This window comes from Lottia gigantea, assembly GCF_000327385.1.
Source record: "Lottia gigantea unplaced genomic scaffold LOTGIsca_40, whole genome shotgun sequence".
In the NCBI taxonomy this organism is placed as follows: domain Eukaryota; kingdom Metazoa; phylum Mollusca; class Gastropoda; family Lottiidae; genus Lottia; species Lottia gigantea.
Window position 1 is genome coordinate 2,305,239 of NW_008709380.1, and position 21,089 is coordinate 2,326,327.

General features: G+C 34.2%; 1 protein-coding gene across 1 annotated transcript; it reads left to right on the plus strand.

Annotated features, from left to right (window-relative positions):
• Positions 1 to 14,401: 14,401 nt before the first annotated feature.
• On the plus strand, positions 14,402 to 18,420 carry LOTGIDRAFT_163612 (hypothetical protein; the record flags this gene model as incomplete). The annotated part of the gene is made up of 4 exons (XM_009060104.1): positions 14,402 to 14,433; positions 17,233 to 17,910; positions 18,091 to 18,138; positions 18,300 to 18,420. The coding sequence occupies 4 exons, from the start codon at positions 14,402 to 14,404 to the stop codon at positions 18,418 to 18,420; spliced, it is 879 nt and encodes a 292-aa protein (XP_009058352.1).
• Between the last annotated feature and the right edge of the window lie 2,669 nt (positions 18,421 to 21,089).

Consider the following 21,089-nt stretch of genomic DNA (forward strand, 5'->3'; position numbering starts at 1 on the left):
TTTCTATTCCCTCTATATAATCAGTGAATGAAATTTGCCACAGAAATCTTCATGTCCCTTCCTATAGGCTGATGTACTTTACTAGATCCTGATGTACTGTGAAATCATTTTTATTGGCAGAGTTACACCAGTAGTAAATTAGTAAAGTACACCTTTGAGGACTTCATTTTCGTTTGAGTTAATGCATTTACTTTTATACGTTAAATTAAGCGTATAAACGATATGTAAAATTCACATCTCGTGCTGTTTTGATGTTTTCTATCAAATTATAGAAAAAAAATCGCTAACATGCTGCATTCTTTTCTGTAAAAGGGAAAATGCCTATAGGTTACGTTTCTAACGTGTAGATATGGAGACTCTGTCTCAATAATTTATTTATATCAACCCACACGATTGACAGAATCAGATGTGAAGATTATAAATGCAACGAAGTCTCTTGCAGATCTAGAGACTAGCCCCTGGTGTGAAAAGAATATCTGAATAGACTTCGAGACGTTGATAACATATAGTTTTCTTGAAAGATGATATTAAACACTACTTGTGTTTAACAGTCTTTCTATCTCCAACAATAATGATAAGACTGGTAATCCACAGACCTAACAGTCTTTCTACCCCCAACAATAATGGTAAGACTGGTAATCCACAGACCTAACAGTCTTTCTACCACCAACAATAATGGTAAGACTGGTAATCCACAGACCTAACAGTCTTTCTACCTCCAACAATAATGATAAGACTGGTAATCCACAGACCTAACAGTCTTTCTACCTCCAACAATAATGGTAAGACTGGTAATCCACAGACCTAACAGTCTTTCTACCACCAACAATAATGGTAAGACTGGTAATCCACAGACCTAACAGTCTTTCTACCCCCAACAATAATGGTAAGACTGGTAATCCACAGACCTAAAAGTATTTCTACGCCAACAAGGGTGGTAAGGCTGGACGGATACCCTCAAGATCTAACACTCCTTCTGCCACCAGGAATGATGGGAAAACTGGTATTCTAAAGACTCCACAGTCTTTTCAATAACCATAAATGATCAGATAGGCTCTTGTACTACCGCCTACATTTTTGAAAGACTGACATTCCAAACTCTTAACCACTCTAATGACAAATAGCCATAAAACTCTTGGTGTGAAAACTCCATTAACTCGAAGGTCTCAATTTGCCTCTTTTGAAAATTATTGAAAATAATATTTGAAAAGAGAACTTTGTTTACCGAAAACATCATCCCATTAGAATACTACCAAGTATAGAAAAAGAAATGTTAACGTCGAGCTAGAAAGCATGGCTTTAACCAAACCATCCTTTCCTCATTGATCAATAAAATGACTGATATTTCGTCTGGTTGGACGAATAATAACTCAACTTCATCGTGTTTTGTTTACATTCTCTCCTTACAACTAAAACTTTGACTTTATATTCATTCACAGTGTGGAATTGGATAATACAGTTTATTACTCGTGTAACTTAAACGCTGCCTACAGACATTTTCAGTCTTAAGTTAATTTGGTGATTTTCAGCCAATTGGAGTGTTAGACTATTAGGAACTGGTTTTTTGAAAGCCAAAACAGGAGTAGTTTTCTTGATACTGGTGGTTGTTGTACAGCCGGAAACTGTCTGACATAAATGCCCCAGGGCAGTTACACTATAATGTGTCCTTGAAGGTACTTCCGGGTAAATATCTGGAAGATGTTGTGGATGCCACTGGATATATATGCTGTTTAGAACTAATTAAGCTTTGTGTTTTAATTAGGTTCATATTTGATGATTATAGTTTTTGATGATAAACACAGTATACAAAAAAAATACACAAGGTTATTTTGAAAGGATTATTTATCTGTCGCGAAATTTGAACCCATGCTGAAGATCTTCGCCAACAATTATTAGTGTCTTCTCGTGTTATTATAACATTTAAAAAGCCCTTGATGCAAGAAACTCACTGGAGCACGATTGCGTGATCTTAATCGAATCAATCAGAATTGTAAACAAATCCAAAGAGAAAGTTCTAGTAATTTACAGTAGACTTACTGTATTTAATTATTTATGTGTAAAGGTTTTTGTGATATGCGCAATATTGTGTTCTAGTTTTATGTTTGAGAACTAGCTAGTCTGTTATTAATCCCGATCTGTCTGGAGCCAGATTAGTTGTCAGTATATTTATCTGTAGAATCAGTATGGAATAAATGATACCACTGTTTTATATTATCAAAGGAATACTACCGTAAAGTGGTTGGACAAACGAGAAATATAACGAGGTGACCTCGACTTAGTTGCATGATTGTCAACACTTACTGTCAAAATTCTTGAAATTCAGTTTTGATTGAGCAGATACTCAGTTTCTTTTTCATTTATGGAAGGAATGTTAGAAATTTAATTCATCTTATTGTCAAATTTCTTGAATTTCAGTTTCCAATTGAGTTTCTTTTTCATTAAAGGAAGTCAATATTTTCCACAAGAATTATTCGTGTTGGAGGTGTGGATGTAATTGTATTTCCAATGATATCTAGTAATTGACTTGATCCTTTCTATAATTATCAGACGGGTTCTAAATCGACTGAGATTCTATACAATCGTAACTGTGTTAAGATATCATTAATTTTTCATGTAGTGGGAGAAAGTAGATAATCTATCGATCCGAACTAAATAACATTCAAAACACAACCGTTATATCTAGATAAGGATAAGGATGTTTCTCCACACTGTTATATCTCGATAAGGATGCGGTTAGGATAAGGCTGTTCTCTGTTATACCTAGATAAGGTCAAGGATAGTCTTCTACACTATTATACCTCGATAAGTATAAGAAAGTTCATCTAAACTGTTCTACCCCGATAAGTATAAGAAAGTCCTCTGCACTGTTATAGATACCTCGAAAAGGATGAAGATGATTACGTAAACCGTAATACCGCGATAAGGATAATGATGTTCTTCTCCAATGTTATACCCCAATAAGTAGGCCTATTAGGATGATCCTGTAAACTGTTATACTTAGTTAAGGATTAGGAGGTTCTTCTGCACTGTTATACCTCGATAAGGATAAGGATCACTCGATAATGATAAGGAGACTCCCCTGTACTGTTATAATCCAATAAGGAATCGTTCTCGTGTTTATACTTCTTTTTATGCTCTAGAATGCTGTTCCGAAGCAGTAGAAATACCAGACCACTCTTCAAGAAGATTGTGAATAAGCAGTAAAATATGTGGCTTCATTGCATCCACCACTAACGAAACAGAACAGGTCCATTCTTCCTGGAACAAATTATAATGAATGGTACTTTTAGTAGCACGATTCAATATAATCTCAAGAATAACCACAGTATCGCCTGTAAAAGGATCCGAGTTAACTTAATGATTTTGACCTAAAATAGATAGACGAATTCCCATATCTATCATTGTGTTTCTTCAGTTTTTGTGGCCATCTTCGATAATTCAATAAAAGAGTCGTCCATGAGCTACCAGATAGCTAACCAAGCGCTAGAGACAAAACATGTCCGTGGAATTACTGAACTACAGAGAGGACATTGTGCAACAATAACTGATGTAGTTCAACATCTTAATCTGATGCAAGCATCTAAATTCAAATGAGTCTTTTATATGGTCAGCCAATGTAAACAGTCCTTGGGGAGTGCAGTATCAGATAACAATTCTTAATATCTGAGCTACGTTTTAAAATATCGATTGCTAGATTCTAAATGGCTTAACATATAAAAAGAGAGCATTCTTTTAAAGCAACAACTGTTAAAACGACATACAGACAATTCAATTAATCCTTTTAATATCATAGGACGTTGACGTTGTAACGCAAGAAGCGAACGATTTCTAAAGTTCATTCTTCTACAGTGTTTCTGAAGCTACAAGTTCGTTTCAGGAGTGACACTTATTGACAAAGCTTTATTATTCTTTACCAACAATGTATAGTTCATATCACCTAATCCAATTACTTGGTACGAGATAAAATACATTTATATGTGATCTATATATGTGGATATCGCATGTCTGTGGATTATTATATCAATTTAGCTGGAATATGAAATCATGGTTTGTCTTTCAAGTTTCTTAGCTACAAGGTAAGTCCAATTAAATAGATTTCCTGTTTATTAACCTATATAATTAGCTTAGGTTATTACTTTATGTTGGTTCAATGGCTTATTTTTTCCAGTCGGACGTCTGGCAGTATTCACAAAGAAAACTTTTGTTCATTTGCCATTATATGTTTCTGGAACTAGCTGTAATTGAAACACGGGAAAATCGAGACAGGTTGGAACATGAGATAACCGGGGAACCAATTATAGAGCATTAAACATTTGCAATAGGTACAAAATATTTGAGCACAACGTCGGAAACGGTGGCAAATACTTTCGTGTATATCAGATAAATGAACAGGGATTCTCACAAACCCCAACTCAAAATCACCACAAGGTCAAGGATCATCTAGAACATACGCTGTTATACTTGTAAAAGTGGGTGTATTTGCAATGTATGTTGTTCCTGGTCAATGTTTTATCTTCCGACGTACAATACTGATTATAATGTTATCAACATATTTATGTGGAAACCTAATAAGACCTGTAAATGATGTCTATAAAGTAAAAACTAATCTACTGTAGACCTAACTCAAGCTCAATTAATAATACATTATAACCGCCTGGAGAATAGACGAGTTAAAACCATTATTGATAGATCTGTATACGCTTCTTCAATGCGAATATCAAGAAACTTGACATGTACGTGGGTGAAGTCGCTACGAGGGATGAACTCAATCGAAAGAAAAATGCAATCTCTATAATTCGATATTCACCATTTATACAATCAAACCACATAATTATAGCAATCTATTTTTTAGAACCGTAAAACAATATGGATTAAGGAAACTATTGAAGGACACATTTCATGTTCCATTGGGACATTCATGGAACTCGCCTTTAAATTGATTAATATTAGAATTTAGTGCTCGTCCGATTTTGTCCTGCTTTTAAACATCTCTTTAAACAGACGATGTAGTCGATTGTTTCAATTACTTTTTTATTTTTACTTGAAGATTGTTTATCAAAACAAGAAACGGAAGAAGTCTCCTGTTGAACAATGTTTTCTCATTGGATGAATTTAATTTCACTTTCTATTCCTGCTTATTCTTAAGCACATTATGTTGAGAACTTTCTTTAAAAACAGTCATCTGGGGATGTCAAGAACAGAAAGGCGTACATAAATTCAGAAACGAAGGTGTATGTAGGTAGAAGGGGGATTATTTAGTGTTATTATACTCGAGTATTGGTGGTTAGTTTGAGTATAAAAGGATCACATTAAATATAGGGGTGTCATTAAATATAAGTAAGATGTCCTCAAATAGGGGAGGATTTCCTTGAATACAGGGGGAATATAATTATATATAGGAAGAATGTCCACAAATACAAGGAGGTTGTCCTTAAATACTGAGGTCTGTCCTTAAATACAGGGAGGATGTCCTAAATACAGGGGAGATGTCCTAAAATAATGTATAAAGAATATTCGAACATGCTCTTGAGTACATATACGGTGCATTTGAGTATGTTGGTGTCAAAAAAAGAAGCATACTAATTGTTCACCTTCAAATATGTTTTATTGAGGATTTCTAATGATGACAGACATAAACATAATCCACTCAGTGTCGTGTTTCTTCTAGTCAGGATTTAACTTCTTTGAAGATCCCATAGAATGTCGTTTGGATCGAGATCATTAGTCTCAGTTTCCTGATCGTGTTTTACAGAATTCGATCAAAATAGTGTAAAACTAGTACTTGTACACCGCCTCTGCAAAAAGGCGATATTACGTTTCAAAGACTTAACGAGCACGAAATGGTACCATTAATTTAGATTAAAATTGTCTTCAAAATCGATTTGTGATAAACAATCGGATCAGGGACTAAGTTTGCTACGGTTGAAATAGATTTCAGGGGAAGGGAAAGGTCACTGTAAGCAGACATCTCACTTTCAGAATTTGATTTCTTCATTGTTTAACATGTTTAACATATAATAATATCACATACCAATATCACATCTAACTAAATGGTAAATATGTTCAAATAAGTAGCAGCTTATGATTCTGGTTATTCCACATGGCCTATTCAAAGTCTAATTGATTGGGGGATAATAATGATATAATTATCGTCTAGACTACTTTTATTTGCATCTGCTACTTGTTATTGGAAATAACTAACTGATGTGGTGTGGAAACTCGCCATCTACATTTCAAACAATATGATAACGTATAGAATATCGCTTATTTCTCAACAGAAACTTTACCCCTGTCGAAGGTTGGAGGTCCTAACATGGACAAAGTCGAGTCACAAGCCCCATGTGCTACAGGCTGTGTATGTTAGAGATCTGTTGTTACCAAATGTCCCTCAGTTAATGTTTGAAGTACTTTATAGGTGGTTAACGTTAACGCTACAGCAATCGAAACGACCCGATCGAGGTGTTAAATGTACTTTTACCTACAGTTCTATTATGAATTAGACCATGGTTTTAATGAATTTATACAGACTTTCTAAACACATTCAGTTAATATTATTGATGACTTCTTCCACTTTTGAGCACCCGATGTTTAAAAGCCAATTTTCCGATATTAATTCTTCGTTCTTTTCATTGTGACATTTGTCTGGGAGATCTGTAGAATTACAACTCAAGAATGAAAGAAAACGATTTCTTTGATAGATTTATTTTGTTGGTGGTACGTATGAGCTCTAACAGGTTTAAAAGTAAATTAATAAATTTTAAAATCGACTTGTTGTAATGCCTAGTATGGGGACAATTAGAATTATGATTTATTGGAAGTAACGTCTGGCTCTGACATTGGGATGTTACTGATCTTCTTGACAGCAGCGCCTGACATCTGTGCTGCTGGTACAGACGTCTGAGATAAGGACGACCCCCCTTGTCATTGGTAGAGACGCTTGACACAGGAATGTGACTTGTGTTATTAGTAGAGACGATTGACAAAGGATGTAGCCTGTCTATGTAATGGGTAGAGAAGCCTGACCTAGGGATGTGACCTGTGTTATTGGTAGAGACGCCTGACCTGGGGATGTGACCTGTGTTATTGGCAGAGACGTTTGGCCTGGGGATGTGGCCTGTGTTATTGGTAGAGACGCCTGGCCTGGGGATGTGACCTGTGTTATTGGTAGAGACGATTGGTCTGGGAATGTGACCTGTGTTATTGGTAGAGACGCCTGGCCTGGGGATGTGACCTATGTTATGGGAAGATTGATAAAGTATGTAACTTGTTTTGTCTGACATGGGGATGTTGGTTTTGGTGTTGGTATTAACTCCTGATGTAGGAGAGTGACTTAAACCATTCCTTTAACTGTGTTGTGTTGCACAACGTTTGAAATTGGGACTTAGATTCATATTTCTGATTAGATTCTTTAGAATATGTGACTAGGTCTTGCTTATTTTATTGTGAGATATGCCTGATGATATGATATTCCAGACTGTTTTATAAATAGATAAAAAATTCAGTGTCTATACGCACGTGAACAAATGGCTTTGATGAGCCAGTCTAACGATTGGATTTCAGAAGTTGAATAGATTTGATTGCATGAAAGACCAGTTGAAAGATTCTAGACTAGATGATATGCGCTAAGTTGGCAGTTGATTGACTTCTATTTCTCAATTAGCGTGAATTCTCTCAATATTTCAATGACATACTGTACTGATGTTTTATACGATCAGAATAACTTTCAGAATATGCAGATAATTTTGATCAAATTACCTGTACAATGACAGACCTTCGTATTTCGTAGAGGGATTATTCACTGGCTTCGAAATATCAAGACTTGTTAAAAATATCATGTTATATTTTTGTAAACATTGTAAAATTATTATTTTTTGAATGGGTGAATGACATGGTAATCATTGTTTTATAAACTAACTCATTAAATATTTTAAAATATACCCATCGGCCACGGTCTAAGAAGCAGTTGACATTGGGCTGTATCTGAGCCATATATATGGCTCTGGGATGTATGTACTGCCAGTCCCGTCGTAAGGGTGGGGTCCGTGGGGCTGTGCCCAAGCAAGTGAGAATTAAGCCCCAAACAAAACCCTTTTCAGTTCAGCAAAGCTTGATTCATTTACGGTGTCTTTATACAAAATTAAAAGGTATAGATACTTTTTAGCACCTCAAAATTCTTCAAATTAGTACAAAATCTGAGCCCCAGCAATTCATTCCTGGCGACGGGGCTGTGTACTGCATATTTGACTTCCGGTTTGGTTGTATATAGGTTAATGTCAAATGAAAGATAATTGTTTTGTATAAATATTACGTATTGATTTACAATTATAATCTTATAAAGAAATTGAGACAGACGAGAGTGTAATATTGACTGTTATATAAGAAATTATAACGATATTACTTTAGTTTTTATAACATTTTTATTATATCAGCTGTAAGACTATTTGTCTTGTAAATTCCGTTAATTGGTATTTTATAGGGCTATTACTCTGAACTGGATTTGCTAGCCTCTATACAACATTCCCTATTCCAAAACCGGAAATGATGAACGAATCACAATGGCTCATTGACTTTGAAACAATTAACCTTTTAAAATTCAAAGACATGTCAACTTCATCTGGGATTGTTGTGACGTTGTGTTGGTTGACCTATTTTAAACGGGAAATGCATTATTGACCATACCACGCAAAATCAAACGTTGGAGCTAGGTCGGTTAGCACTAAGAGATTGAAGTATTTTCTAGAAAGGTATCGATGTGGCCTCCAAAGACTCCATACAATCTTCCTATTCACATAAATACTTACATACTTAGCCTACATACGCACTGTTGTCGTTGGTGTTTATCACAGCAGTAGCTTCAGAATCCAGACTCTTATTACATTGACATTTTGATCACCTCTCCACTTATTGCTGAACACCTGATGCCACTCGCATTTCCAAATCCAGTTGAATCTTAGATGAACGATTTTATGTAGCTTAACTGACGCCATTTGCGGTTTAGTTTGTAGAAAAGCAGAATGACAATTAGAAGCAGACGAAATATCGAATTTGCTATACTTTTAGAAACAACGAGTCTTATATGAATAAAAAATATATTGATGATATTGCTGATAGTTTCGTGGAGATTTTGATCCATGAATACTGGAGAGTTTTTTGAACGTTCAGACAAAATTAAGAATTAAATGGAAAGGTGGTCATGATGACATCTTTGTGTGAGATTACAGTTACCACCAGTTAATAAGTTAAATCCCGTCTAATTAATTCAGCTAACAATAGAATCACAATGAATGCTATATTACAACTGTAACTTGGTGTCTCAACTAAATCTGTTTCGGAAAGATTATAAAGGTCTCGCTTTTAACGTTTAAGTGGAATATTAGATAAATATAAAAATACTAGTATTATAGATTCTAAGCAATGGTCATAAACTGGGTGCAATCATACATGGGAAATCTCTGTGATATTCCAATTCACTTTCTACAATGGCGAGTAATTGCGTTCGAGCTGCGTGAAAGTCATAGTGGTTTATAATAGGAACGGTTTTTACAAATTCTTTCCTCTTATATTCAAGCAAATAAAATTCGAAAAAGCAAAAGCCTCTGCTGCAGTTAGTGTTTAGATATTGAAAGTTCTAATCTTCAAACTCTATTTTAATCTTATTATAACCAGTCCTAGGGGTTTTTATATATGTCTGGAATGATAACAGAGGAATCAATGAAAGGAAAGGTTGTTTACAGACCTAGAAACTATCTGTAAATTAAAAGAGCTACAGGCAGGATTTCATGAAAAAAAAAAAGTTATCAGAGATCTGAAAGGAAAATACTGTTTGAAGTAGAAAATTTCATCAGTGGCGGCGCCAGATCTCGAGACAGAAGGAATTAATGGTGGTGATGGTAGTTGGGGATGGGGGCATGGGGGCACAAATATCGAGGTTGAGATTCAAAATGCGGCAGCTCATAGGCACATGCCTTTCATTTTTATCTTTTAACCCCCAGGAAAAATTGTGAAAATAAAATTAATTGGATGCATTACCACACATGCTTTGGGGAAAAAATGTACTAGCCTAAATGTAATATTTTTAAATTGTACGAAATGTAGTGGGGATACAATTGGGGGTAAAATCCATGTTTATAAAGGGGGGGGGGGGGGGGACATTTCCCCACTGGATGTCATGTTACCATCCATGAATGTCGGTGGCCTATCCATTTGAACTTTCAAAATGCAACTCACAACATTTTCCTTAGCAGTTCGGCTGTTCTCAGTTGAATTGAACCATTGAACAATGCCCATTTATTCTAAAAGTAGATATTTCTTCATTCAATGTATCATGTTATATCAATAGATTAATCGATTTCTAAGTGAGATTTCAGGAAATAATTATTTCAGGACTGGTGCCATTGCTATATATGGTATTTATATGTCAGAGTACGTGTATGATTGTGTGTGTGCCTTTTCAACTAAACTCATCCTAATGGCTAACTAATTTTCACATAATTAATCATGTTCCATAAGTACCGGTAGGGTAAATTGTTTATATTCCAATCTATGCTACCGGTGCTTAAGGAACATGATAATTAATAAGCTTTTCCATTGCTGACCTAGGCCAGTGCTTTGAGAACACTAAGCTTGATGTGACTTTTTAAGCCGTATTCTTTTAGTCAAACTCTATTGCCATTAATGGAATAGTGACATTATCCGTTTTAATCCGCAATTTATGATTTCTTTTAGCCACATTTTTCCTACTTACCTGAAATCCGGATTTTGTGACGTCATCAGATGCAATCGTCGATTCCTATCCCGTCATTATGTATTAATTAGGTTCATGAAAAGTTCAAGGCCACTATAAGAAATAATTCACTAAGAGCAATTACTGGACCTTTCCCTATGTTAGATTAATTGGATCTTACTATATTGATATCTATTTTATGGTATCTTAATTGTTGGCCAATTTCCTCGCAGACAATAAGACAATAACATAGGTAGACCCAGTCTTGAGATAGCATTACCTTGTAGAATACCAATTTTACAAACAGGAAACATGTATATCAATTGCAAGAGTGAATAACTGGAAACACGTTATGTAATCGGTAAGTTTAATTTAAAGGCCTTATATTAATCACTATTTCTATCTCTGTTCTTATTAAATTTCAATTATCTGCCATATTTGAAGGGCTTGGTAGAACATGATATAGCTTCAAAATAAGAATTGTCTTAAATTAGTCCTCCTTTTGTAAACAGATGTATCAATTGATTTTAAACATTTAAAGTCATTCTTGGTCAGATTTTAATTTTTTTTTACAATATTATTTATTTTTCACTATTGTTTCAGACTATGATATTTTAAGACATGCAGTGAAAATGAGCGCAGTTGTATTTGGCAATCCATTATTGTCAGACCTTATTGTTCAAAGTTATGTAATCATTTCATTATTTTCACAAATATAAGTCACCGCAGTAGAGCATATTCTTGCTCCTCGATGTTGATAATTTTTAAATTACATTGAGGCCATAAAAGCATAATGGCACACGATGATAGTATATACAAGTATTACATTAAATATTTCATTTCCAACATCGAGTTTTATGTACATTATTATGGATAGATATTACTATAGTGGTTGCTCTTACGAAAGGAGATTAATAATGATTTGGTGAATGCAAAGATAGTGAACAATTAATGACAAGAACTCATCTCACAGACACATCTTTCCGATATCAGATTCACTAAACTTATAGCATAGACCTATTCAATTGTTTTCATATTTCTGAAAAGAAATGAAATGAATGGAGTTCCAAGTCCTACTCTTCTGCACCTAATTGGGCTAATGGAGACCAACCAAGACAGTTCCATTAGCTCTTTTTCCGATTTCCAATTGTCGAGGGATTTTGAACGTGCACGGTCTAAACATTATGGGGTCTCGGTGTTGCTTGTATTGGTTTATTTTTTCATTCGAACGACTAGACGCTTTTTCAATGTCAGCCCCTCCGACTCATATTATCTGAAGCTCATTAGAGTTTTACAGCCTGGTACACCTTGAAAGCTCCTGGCAACAGTAACTGCTCAATTGGCATGATAACGTCATCAAAAAGTAAACTATGTAAATTTAGGATACTTTTAGGAAATGCTCATACCGGATACGGTTTACGATTTAATCCCTAAAATGGAAGTGTTCGTCTGTTGAGAGTAGACTCAACCAACTCCTCTAGTCAAAAAAAAAAATTACTACGACGTTCTAAAATAGTGTTTACTACAAACAGTCATCCCTGTAGCAATACAACTGCCATGACTTTGAGTGTAATTATGATAGATAACAATATTTGTTTTGTATTTGATACTAATCGCTTGCAGTCATTTTCCTGTTGAGTCTGTAGATCTTCTATTTATTGAACTATTTACATGTAGATTAATGTTGTATAGGCTTGGAGGGACTTTATGAATCAGCTAAATAGCTTTGAGGTATACCTCTCCTGCTTAAGCAATCAGCAGTATCGTATTAAGGCGGTAATTCTTGGGCCTTGTACTAGTCAATGGTAATTTTCAAAAATCTTATTTCATAGCTTTTTAAAATAAATTAAACTTATAGAGCCTTGCATCTATTTGTGTCGAAACATATTTCGTTTTTGTACTTGAATGTTTCTTAAAATATGGAGAAACAGGATCTGAAATTATATTTATATACTATACTAAGATCTAACATAGATATGCATCAACGATCAATATGATACACATCCTTTTTCTAGGCTTGAATGTGGGAAATGTATGTTATGTATCTCATATGTATTTGAACTCTGACCTCATTGTGAGGTTGAACATGTGTAGTCATAATCATATCTTATTGTCGCAGATAAATAAATGGCTGTCACATGACCAATGAATAGACAAACAGGACATTAAGGCTAGAGTAGTATTTACTGTAAAAAAAAATAGTTCATAAAGTCGATATACTCAAATCATAAAAAAAAACCGTGTGTTGATCAGCTTTGACGATAATTGGATATTTTTTACCCAAACAGTTACACATACCTATATTTTATATGTTAGTTCATTTGAGTTATATTTCAATATTCATATAAAGCAGGAAATATAATATGTGCTGTGTAACTTTGGCATAATTTTTTTCATATTACTTTACAATATGTTGCATATTTAATTCATCATAATATTCAGATATTTGTGGTATTCTTAGTATTTGGATGTCTATGTGTTTCGTATGTTTTTGCCAATATAAATGTGTTAATTGCGTATATCTATAGTTCTGACAAATTGGGACCGTGGTATATTATTTTGTTATTATCAGTGTAAGAGAATATTAATGAAACCACACGTTTCAAAATTGATATATTATGTATAGTACGCTGAATGTCATTTAAATGACTTAAAATGTGGAAATATTAATTTTAACCAACCTGCTTCAGGCTATTATAGGAGTTGTTAAAACAACTATAACCTTATTATTCTATAGTCAACATTTTAAACAGTGTTAGAAAGCGTTTAGGTTTTAAAGTACAGAAAGGTGGTAAAACTTTTCATTGGACATTAACAGTGAATTGTTGAATATCCATTGTGGGATCAATTCTTTTTGGAGCGTTTGAAAGAAGATTAACAAGTGGCTTAACTCTTTTAAGATTGCACTTCATTGTACGTGGACGTTACAGAAGAACACGATTGAAACAAATCTGGGAATTGTTCTTTTGGATTTAATTTGTAATTAAATTTGAAGTTTGTGGAATTCTATTCCAGAAAATAGTATTGATATTTAATGGAGTAACATTTGTTCATCCTGACTTATGATTAAAGTTAGTTAACTGTATTTACTGACCAAAGACAAGTTGATTACAATCAGTAAATATTCCTCATATCTGTTACCAGCTGTTTCCGTTCGCAATCAGGTAAAGTATTATCTAACCTATATTAGCCTTACTTGTGTATTAGTTGGTGAATACAGACGACTGTACATTGAATTTAAATAACTATTAATGTATACACCTTCGGGTTATATTATATTGATTGATGTCCATAGATGTAATTTATGATAATTTCATACATAGTCTATATCTACCTGTATGTCTACAAACAATGTGTGGGAAGGTTTGATTGCTCAGAACCATTCATCTGAGTCCAACAATCATTTTAGTGACAGGGTCGAGGGCCAACAACGGGTCATATTGGCAGCACTAGCTGTGGCCTCAGAATTGTTCGCACCTTGCGAAAGATTCGATCCAATGACATTTTGTGGTCTAGAAAATCCAGCTATAATCGACTGATCACTGAGCCATTGACTTACAAGCAAATACATCATATAATAAGCATTGAAACAGTTAAATAATAATAATACTAATACTAATGATGGTGATAATGTCATTTTAAAACATAAATTAGGCCAAGACTGTTTTACATTCAAAAATGGACAGATATTTAAGCTTCGCAGAGGTGCTGTAAGAAATTTGTACGATGCTAAATAAAACTGATTACGATCATAAATGTGGCTGCATAATGCATATCACCAATTGCCTTGACACAGTCAGCTATCGTAACAACTTTTAACATTGATATGAATGCGATATCGGAGGAAATGATACAAGCTGACATGACCGACTTACATTATCTTCTATCCATTCTTCCCCGATCTGAAAAGAAACAATTGTCATCCAGTTCAGATTAGTAGGGTAAGTATCGAAATCCAACCATAAAGCACTAGAAAGAACGGTTTTCCGTTTAATTTGGGAACTGTATAAAGGTCTTTTTCAAGGATTCAAGTCGTTGAATGTGTGTAAGTGCATTCTATTAGCACCATTCCGATTTTGTAGAAAGTTTTTGTAGTTTCAGAAGAATCTGACCAGTTTGTATAGTTACTTGAAGAGCAAAATGGAGTTGCATTCTATGTTTTCATTGTTGACTTAGCAATATGATATATTACATGTAAATCGTAAGGACAACAAAGAACTTGTCTTTTATGTAAAGGGAGGTTTTTTGTTTGTAGTCAAATAACATATAATATTCAATTTAAAATTTGAACACCTAGACGTCTCTTCTTTATAACGATACTAGAAAACAACTGGAAAACTTGAAGATAATTGGAATGATTTAATACGACACAGTGGAAGAGAGAATTTAATAATCCAGTTATCAATGGTCTGTCTCAACTATCACTTTGATAGAATTAGACTAACATCTATTATTTCATTTCCTCTATATACGATGTGAATGACAATGTAAAATTTTTATTTATTGCCATTTGGTATTGCCATTGCTGTTATTGATATGATGAAGTCAGCCCAACTTGTTTAAGATTTGCGAAGGCTTCTCGACATCATTGCTTTGTCCGAACGATATGTGCAATATGCCTTAACAAGCATACAAATGACTACATACATAATATATATCAGTTGGTTCTATTGTGTCTTGATGATGCTACTATCAGCTGAGCTGTAAATGTTGTATCTTGATGATGCTACTATCAGCTGAGCTGTAAATGTTGTATCTTGATGATACTACTATCAGCTGAGCTGTAAATGTTGTATCTTGATGATGCCACTATCAGCTGAGCTGTAAATGTTGTATCTTGATGATGCCACTATCAGCTGAGCTGTAAATGTTGTATCTTGATGATGCTACTATCAGCTGAGCTGTAAATGTTGTATCTTGATGATACTACTATCAGCTGAGCTGTAAATGTTGTATCTTGATGATACTACTATCAGCTGAGCTGTAAATGTTGTATCTTGATGATGCCACTATCAGCTGAGCTGTAAATGTTGTATCTTGATGATGCTACTATCAGCTGAGCTGTAAATGTTGTATCTTGATGATGCTACTATCAGCTGAGCTGTAAATGTTGTATCTTGATGATGCCACTATCATCTGAGCTGTAAACGTTGTATCTTGATGATGCCACTATCAGCTGAGCTGTAAATGTTGTATCTTGATGATACTACTATCAGCTGAGCTGTAAATGTTGTATCTTAGTGATGCCACAATCAGCTGAGCTGTAAATGTTGTGTCTTGCTAATGATAATACATGTATCAGCTGAGTATTAAGATTGTGTCTTGATGATATCAGCGGAGTATTAAGACTGTGTCTTGATGATACTACTATCAGCTCAGTATTAAGACTGGGTCTTGATGATACTACTATCAGCTCAGTATTAAGACTGTGTCTTGATGATACTACTATCAGCTCAGTATTAAGACTGTGTCTTGATGATACTACTATCAGCTCAGTATTAAGATTGTGTCTTGATGATACTACTATCAGCTCAGTATTAAGATTGTGTCTTGATGATACTACTATCAGCTGAGTATTAAGACTGTGTATTGATGATACTACTATCAGCTCAGTATTAAGATTGTGTCTTGATGATATTACTGTCAGCTCAGTATTAAGATTGTGTCTTGATGATACTACTATCAGCGGAGTATTAAGATTGTGTCTTGATGATACTATCAGCTGAGTATTAAGACTGTGTCTTGATGATACTACTATCAGCTCAGTATTAAGATTGTGTCTTGATGATATTACTGTCAGCTCAGTATTAAGATTGTGTCTTGATGATATCAGCTCAGTATTAAGATTGTGTCTTGATGATATCAGCGGAGTATTAAGACTGTGTCTTGATGATACTACTATCAGCTCAGTATTAAGATTGTGTCTTGATGATACTACTATTAGCGGAGTATTAAGATTGTGTCTTGATGATACTACTATCAGCTGAGTATTAAGACTGTGTCTTGATGATGATACTATCAGCTCAGTATTAAGATTGTGTCTTGATGATGCTACTATCAGCTCAGTATTAAGATTGTGTCTTGATGATACTACTACTATCAGCGGAGTATTAAGACTGTGTCTTGATGATACTACTATTAGCTCAGTATTAAGATTGTGTCTTGATGATACTACTATCAGCTCAGTATTAAGACTGTGTCTTGTTGATACTACTATCAGCTAAGTATTAAGACTGTGTCTTGATGATACTACTATTAGCTCAGTATTAAGACTGGGTCTTCATGATACTACTATCAGCTCAGTATTAAGATTGTGTCTTGATGATACTACTATCAGCTCAGTATTGAGATTGTGTCTTGATGATGCTACTATCAGCTCAGTATTAAGATTGTGTCTTGATGATACTACTACTATCAGCGGAGTATTAAGACTGTGTCTTGATGATACTACTATTAGCTCAGTATTAAGACTCAGTATTTAGATTGTGTCTTGATGATACTACTATCAGTTCAGTATTTAGATTGTGTCTTGATGATACTACTATCAGCTCAGTATTAAGATTGTGTCTTGATGATACTACTATCAGCTCAGTATTAAGATTGTGTCTTGGTGATGCTACTATCAGCTCAGTATTAAGATTATGTCTTGATGATGCTACTATCAGCTCAGTATTAAGATTGTGTCTTTATGATACTACTATCAGCTCAGTATTAAGATTGTGTCTTGATGATGCTACTATCAGTTCAGTATTAAGACTGTGTTTTGATGATGCTACTTTCAGCTCAGTATTAAGATTGTGTCTTGCTGATACTACTATCCGCTCAGTATTAAGATTGTGTCTTGATGATACTACTATCAGCTCAGTATTAAGATTGTGTCTTGATGATGCTACTATCAGCTCAGTATTAAGATTGTGTCTTGATGATACTACTATCAGCTCAGTATTAAGACTGTGTCTTGATGATACTACTATCAGCTCAGTATTAAGACTGTGTCTTGATGATACTACTATCAGCTCAGTATTAAGACTGTGTCTTGTTGATACTACTTTCAGCTCAGTATTAAGATTGTGTCTTGCTGATACTACTATCCGCTCAGTATTAAGATTGTGTCTTGATGATACTACTATCAGCTCAGTATTAAGATTGTGTCTTGATGATGCTACTATCAGCTCAGTATTAAGATTGTGTCTTGATGATACTACTATCAGCTCAGTATTAAGACTGTGTCTTGATGATACTACTATCAGCTCAGTATTAAGACTGTGTCTTGATGATACTACTATCAGCTCAGTATTAAGACCGTGTCTTGATGATACTACTATCAGCTCAGTATTAAGATTGTGTCTTAATGATGCTACTATCAGCTCAGTATTAAGACTGGGTCTTGATGATGATACTATCAGATTAGTAGGGTAAGTATCGAAATCCAACCATAAAGCACTAGAAAGAACGGTTTTCCGTTTAATTTGGGAACTGTATAAAGGTCTTTTTCAAGGATTCAAGTCGTTGAATGTGTGTAAGTGCATTCTATTATTGCAGTATTAAGACTGTGTCTTGATGATACTACTATCAGCTCAGTATTAAGACTGTGTCTTGATGATGCTACTATCAGTTCAGTATTAAGATTGTGTCTTGATGATGCTACTATCAGCGGAGTATTTAGACTGGGTCTTGGTGATGCTACTATCAGCTGAGCTATTAATGTAACGTCTTAATAATGTTACTATAGCTGAGCATTTAGTGTTGTTTCTTGATGATGCTACTACTATCAGCTGTGCTGTCAGCTGTGCTGTTAATGTTATACCTTGATGAGTTTTTAATGTTTCGTTTTGATGATTATATGACAGGAAAAAACACAAAATATCCAAATTACAAAAGACATATTTATTATTTACATAACATTTTATTTCTATTTTTATAAACAATTAACCTGGTTTTGTTTTTATTGAGATCACTTGTGCGTTAAATACCAAGATTTATCGGACGGTGTTCAACATTATGTTGGTTTTCGTTTATATTGTAAAGTTGATATTGGTTTTGCTATTAATGTCAGTAGAGGAACAAATTTTTGTTTTCTGAAATTTTTCAAAATTTAAAAAAAAATCGAAATGATAGCGATTAGATAGAGGCCTTGTCATTCCTGACTGTATCTAATGTCAGAAGTCAGAAGCTTGCTGTCGTCATGCGTCAACAAAAATCTTATATTAAATTTATGTTTTAAAATGCGATCAATGTAATTGATTGGTGACAGTTGCTTTTGGCAATATATCAACGAATTAAACTATTTCTTATACAGTATATGGTATCAATTATGAGCCCCCCTGAACAGTTAAAGCTGTATGTATGTAATTCAGTAGCCAATATTTATATCGTATTTAATGACTTTGTTGTCAACACAAGCCAATTGTCAAAAACTCTAACAACCTTGAAATTAAAGCCTATATAGGTAATAAATATATCATATCGAGTGAGAATTCGGAGCTAAAAGTAGCACAAAAAGTGCCAGACAATAAGCTTGAAAAACTATATGTCGATGAGATATTTTAAAGGGACAGTGATGCCACTTTGGGGGGTCTTGCATATATGAAAATAGTCTCATTAGTACTAGAAATGTACAAATATCACATAATTTCTTTAAAAATACTTCAAATTACTAATTTTACTCACTATGTCTACATATGTCTTTTCTATATATCACAGAGTATCTTAAATTCACGAGTCGTAATTTTAACATTCAAACGCGATTTTAACGCTCAATTTCGACGGTGGGGTGTGAACACTATAATTGATTAGTTCAACTAAAAATTTCAATTTCTGAGACTAAAGTATGATTGACCAAAAAAATGGCCTACCTGTCGATGTCGATCTCTAATTTTTTGCTTTACCATTTAAGAAAAGAAATCTTATATCGCCTTTAAAAAACACACCTTCTCGCCGGCCGTCAATTCCAGGGGGTATATTGTAAATATAGTTAGAATGGTACCAATAATAAAATCAATTCGCTACTATAAATAGTACCAACTTTATAGTACAAAGATGTGACCGGGGTACTAATGTAAGCTTTAAGATCGATACAGATTCTTTAAAGATGCTGTCCCGGGAAATTACAATTTAGGTCAATGGAGAAAATCTTTCCAATACAGCCAGCATATATCTTAACATCGTAAGCACCATCGAAAAAAATGGTATATGGAAATAACAACCTCCATCCATGTAGCTTCTTTCCCCAAAATATATTTTATATCCAATCCTGAAATGATCAAATTCATTTTTAACCGACTTCACTTCCCCGGTTTTTTTGTCTGATTCTCATTGAAAAATGAATATATGCATTGAGAGCACTGTGTCAGCCATATGTATTATTTTTCAAAACTTGGTGGCAGAAGTGGCGAAAGTCTGAAATTTCAGGCTGTTTTAGTGATGTTCTTCTATGCAGATGTTCAATGCACATATCTTCGATAATCTCATTTTTTAAATATTTTACACGGTTTACGTAACAGAATGTTAAAAACGCTCAAGAAATTTATCTGGAACATTTAATTGCATGGTAGATGAACCGGTCAATAACATTTTCATAAGTGACACATCTGCAAATGTTATACATATAATTTAACGACTTGTACTATATACATTTAAATTTGTAACTTCAGTATGTGAATATTATAGATCATATCAAATCTAGGAACTGTGCCTTTAAAAAGTTTCGTTGCTCATTGATTTTCTTCCATTATCACTAAAGTCTTTGTTAATTTGGTTTAAAGGTTAATACTATTAAGAACCTTTCTGTGGCGTAACTTTAAAGAGCTATCAAGCTATTTCGAAGATTGGCTTATACCTTGACTGCAAAAGCCAAGTTTCTTTTGTCACAGAAGTCTGTAAATGTCACGAATTGATATGATTGTCGCTAGCGAATACCAATTAATGGCCTCGACAGAAAAAACAATAGGTCATAATGCAGTCTTTCTGTCGAGGGCTCTGGTTGGCTGTATTCGCAAGTGTATAATCTAACCAAATCGTTGCATTCAGTGATACTAGAAAGGAGGGTATTGTTAGCCTGACACTGTGAAGATGGAGAACGAGAGCCGTGTTGAATTCTTGCATCAGGGTCCAAATATTGTGAATAAGGAGAACTGTTATCACACTGAAATGTTATAAGATAAGCGTGTATGAATGGAATGTGACCCTTAAATGGTTGTTTTTGCTAATATAATCAATCTTATTGTTATAATTTGGGTCACAAGCATGAGGTATAAATTCTTATCTTAGAAAAACTTAATGTCGTTTTGATCCAAAGATAACATACTTTTACAAGATTAGGTAAAAATAGTTGCCCAGGTCACGATCATTAACAAAAATATACATG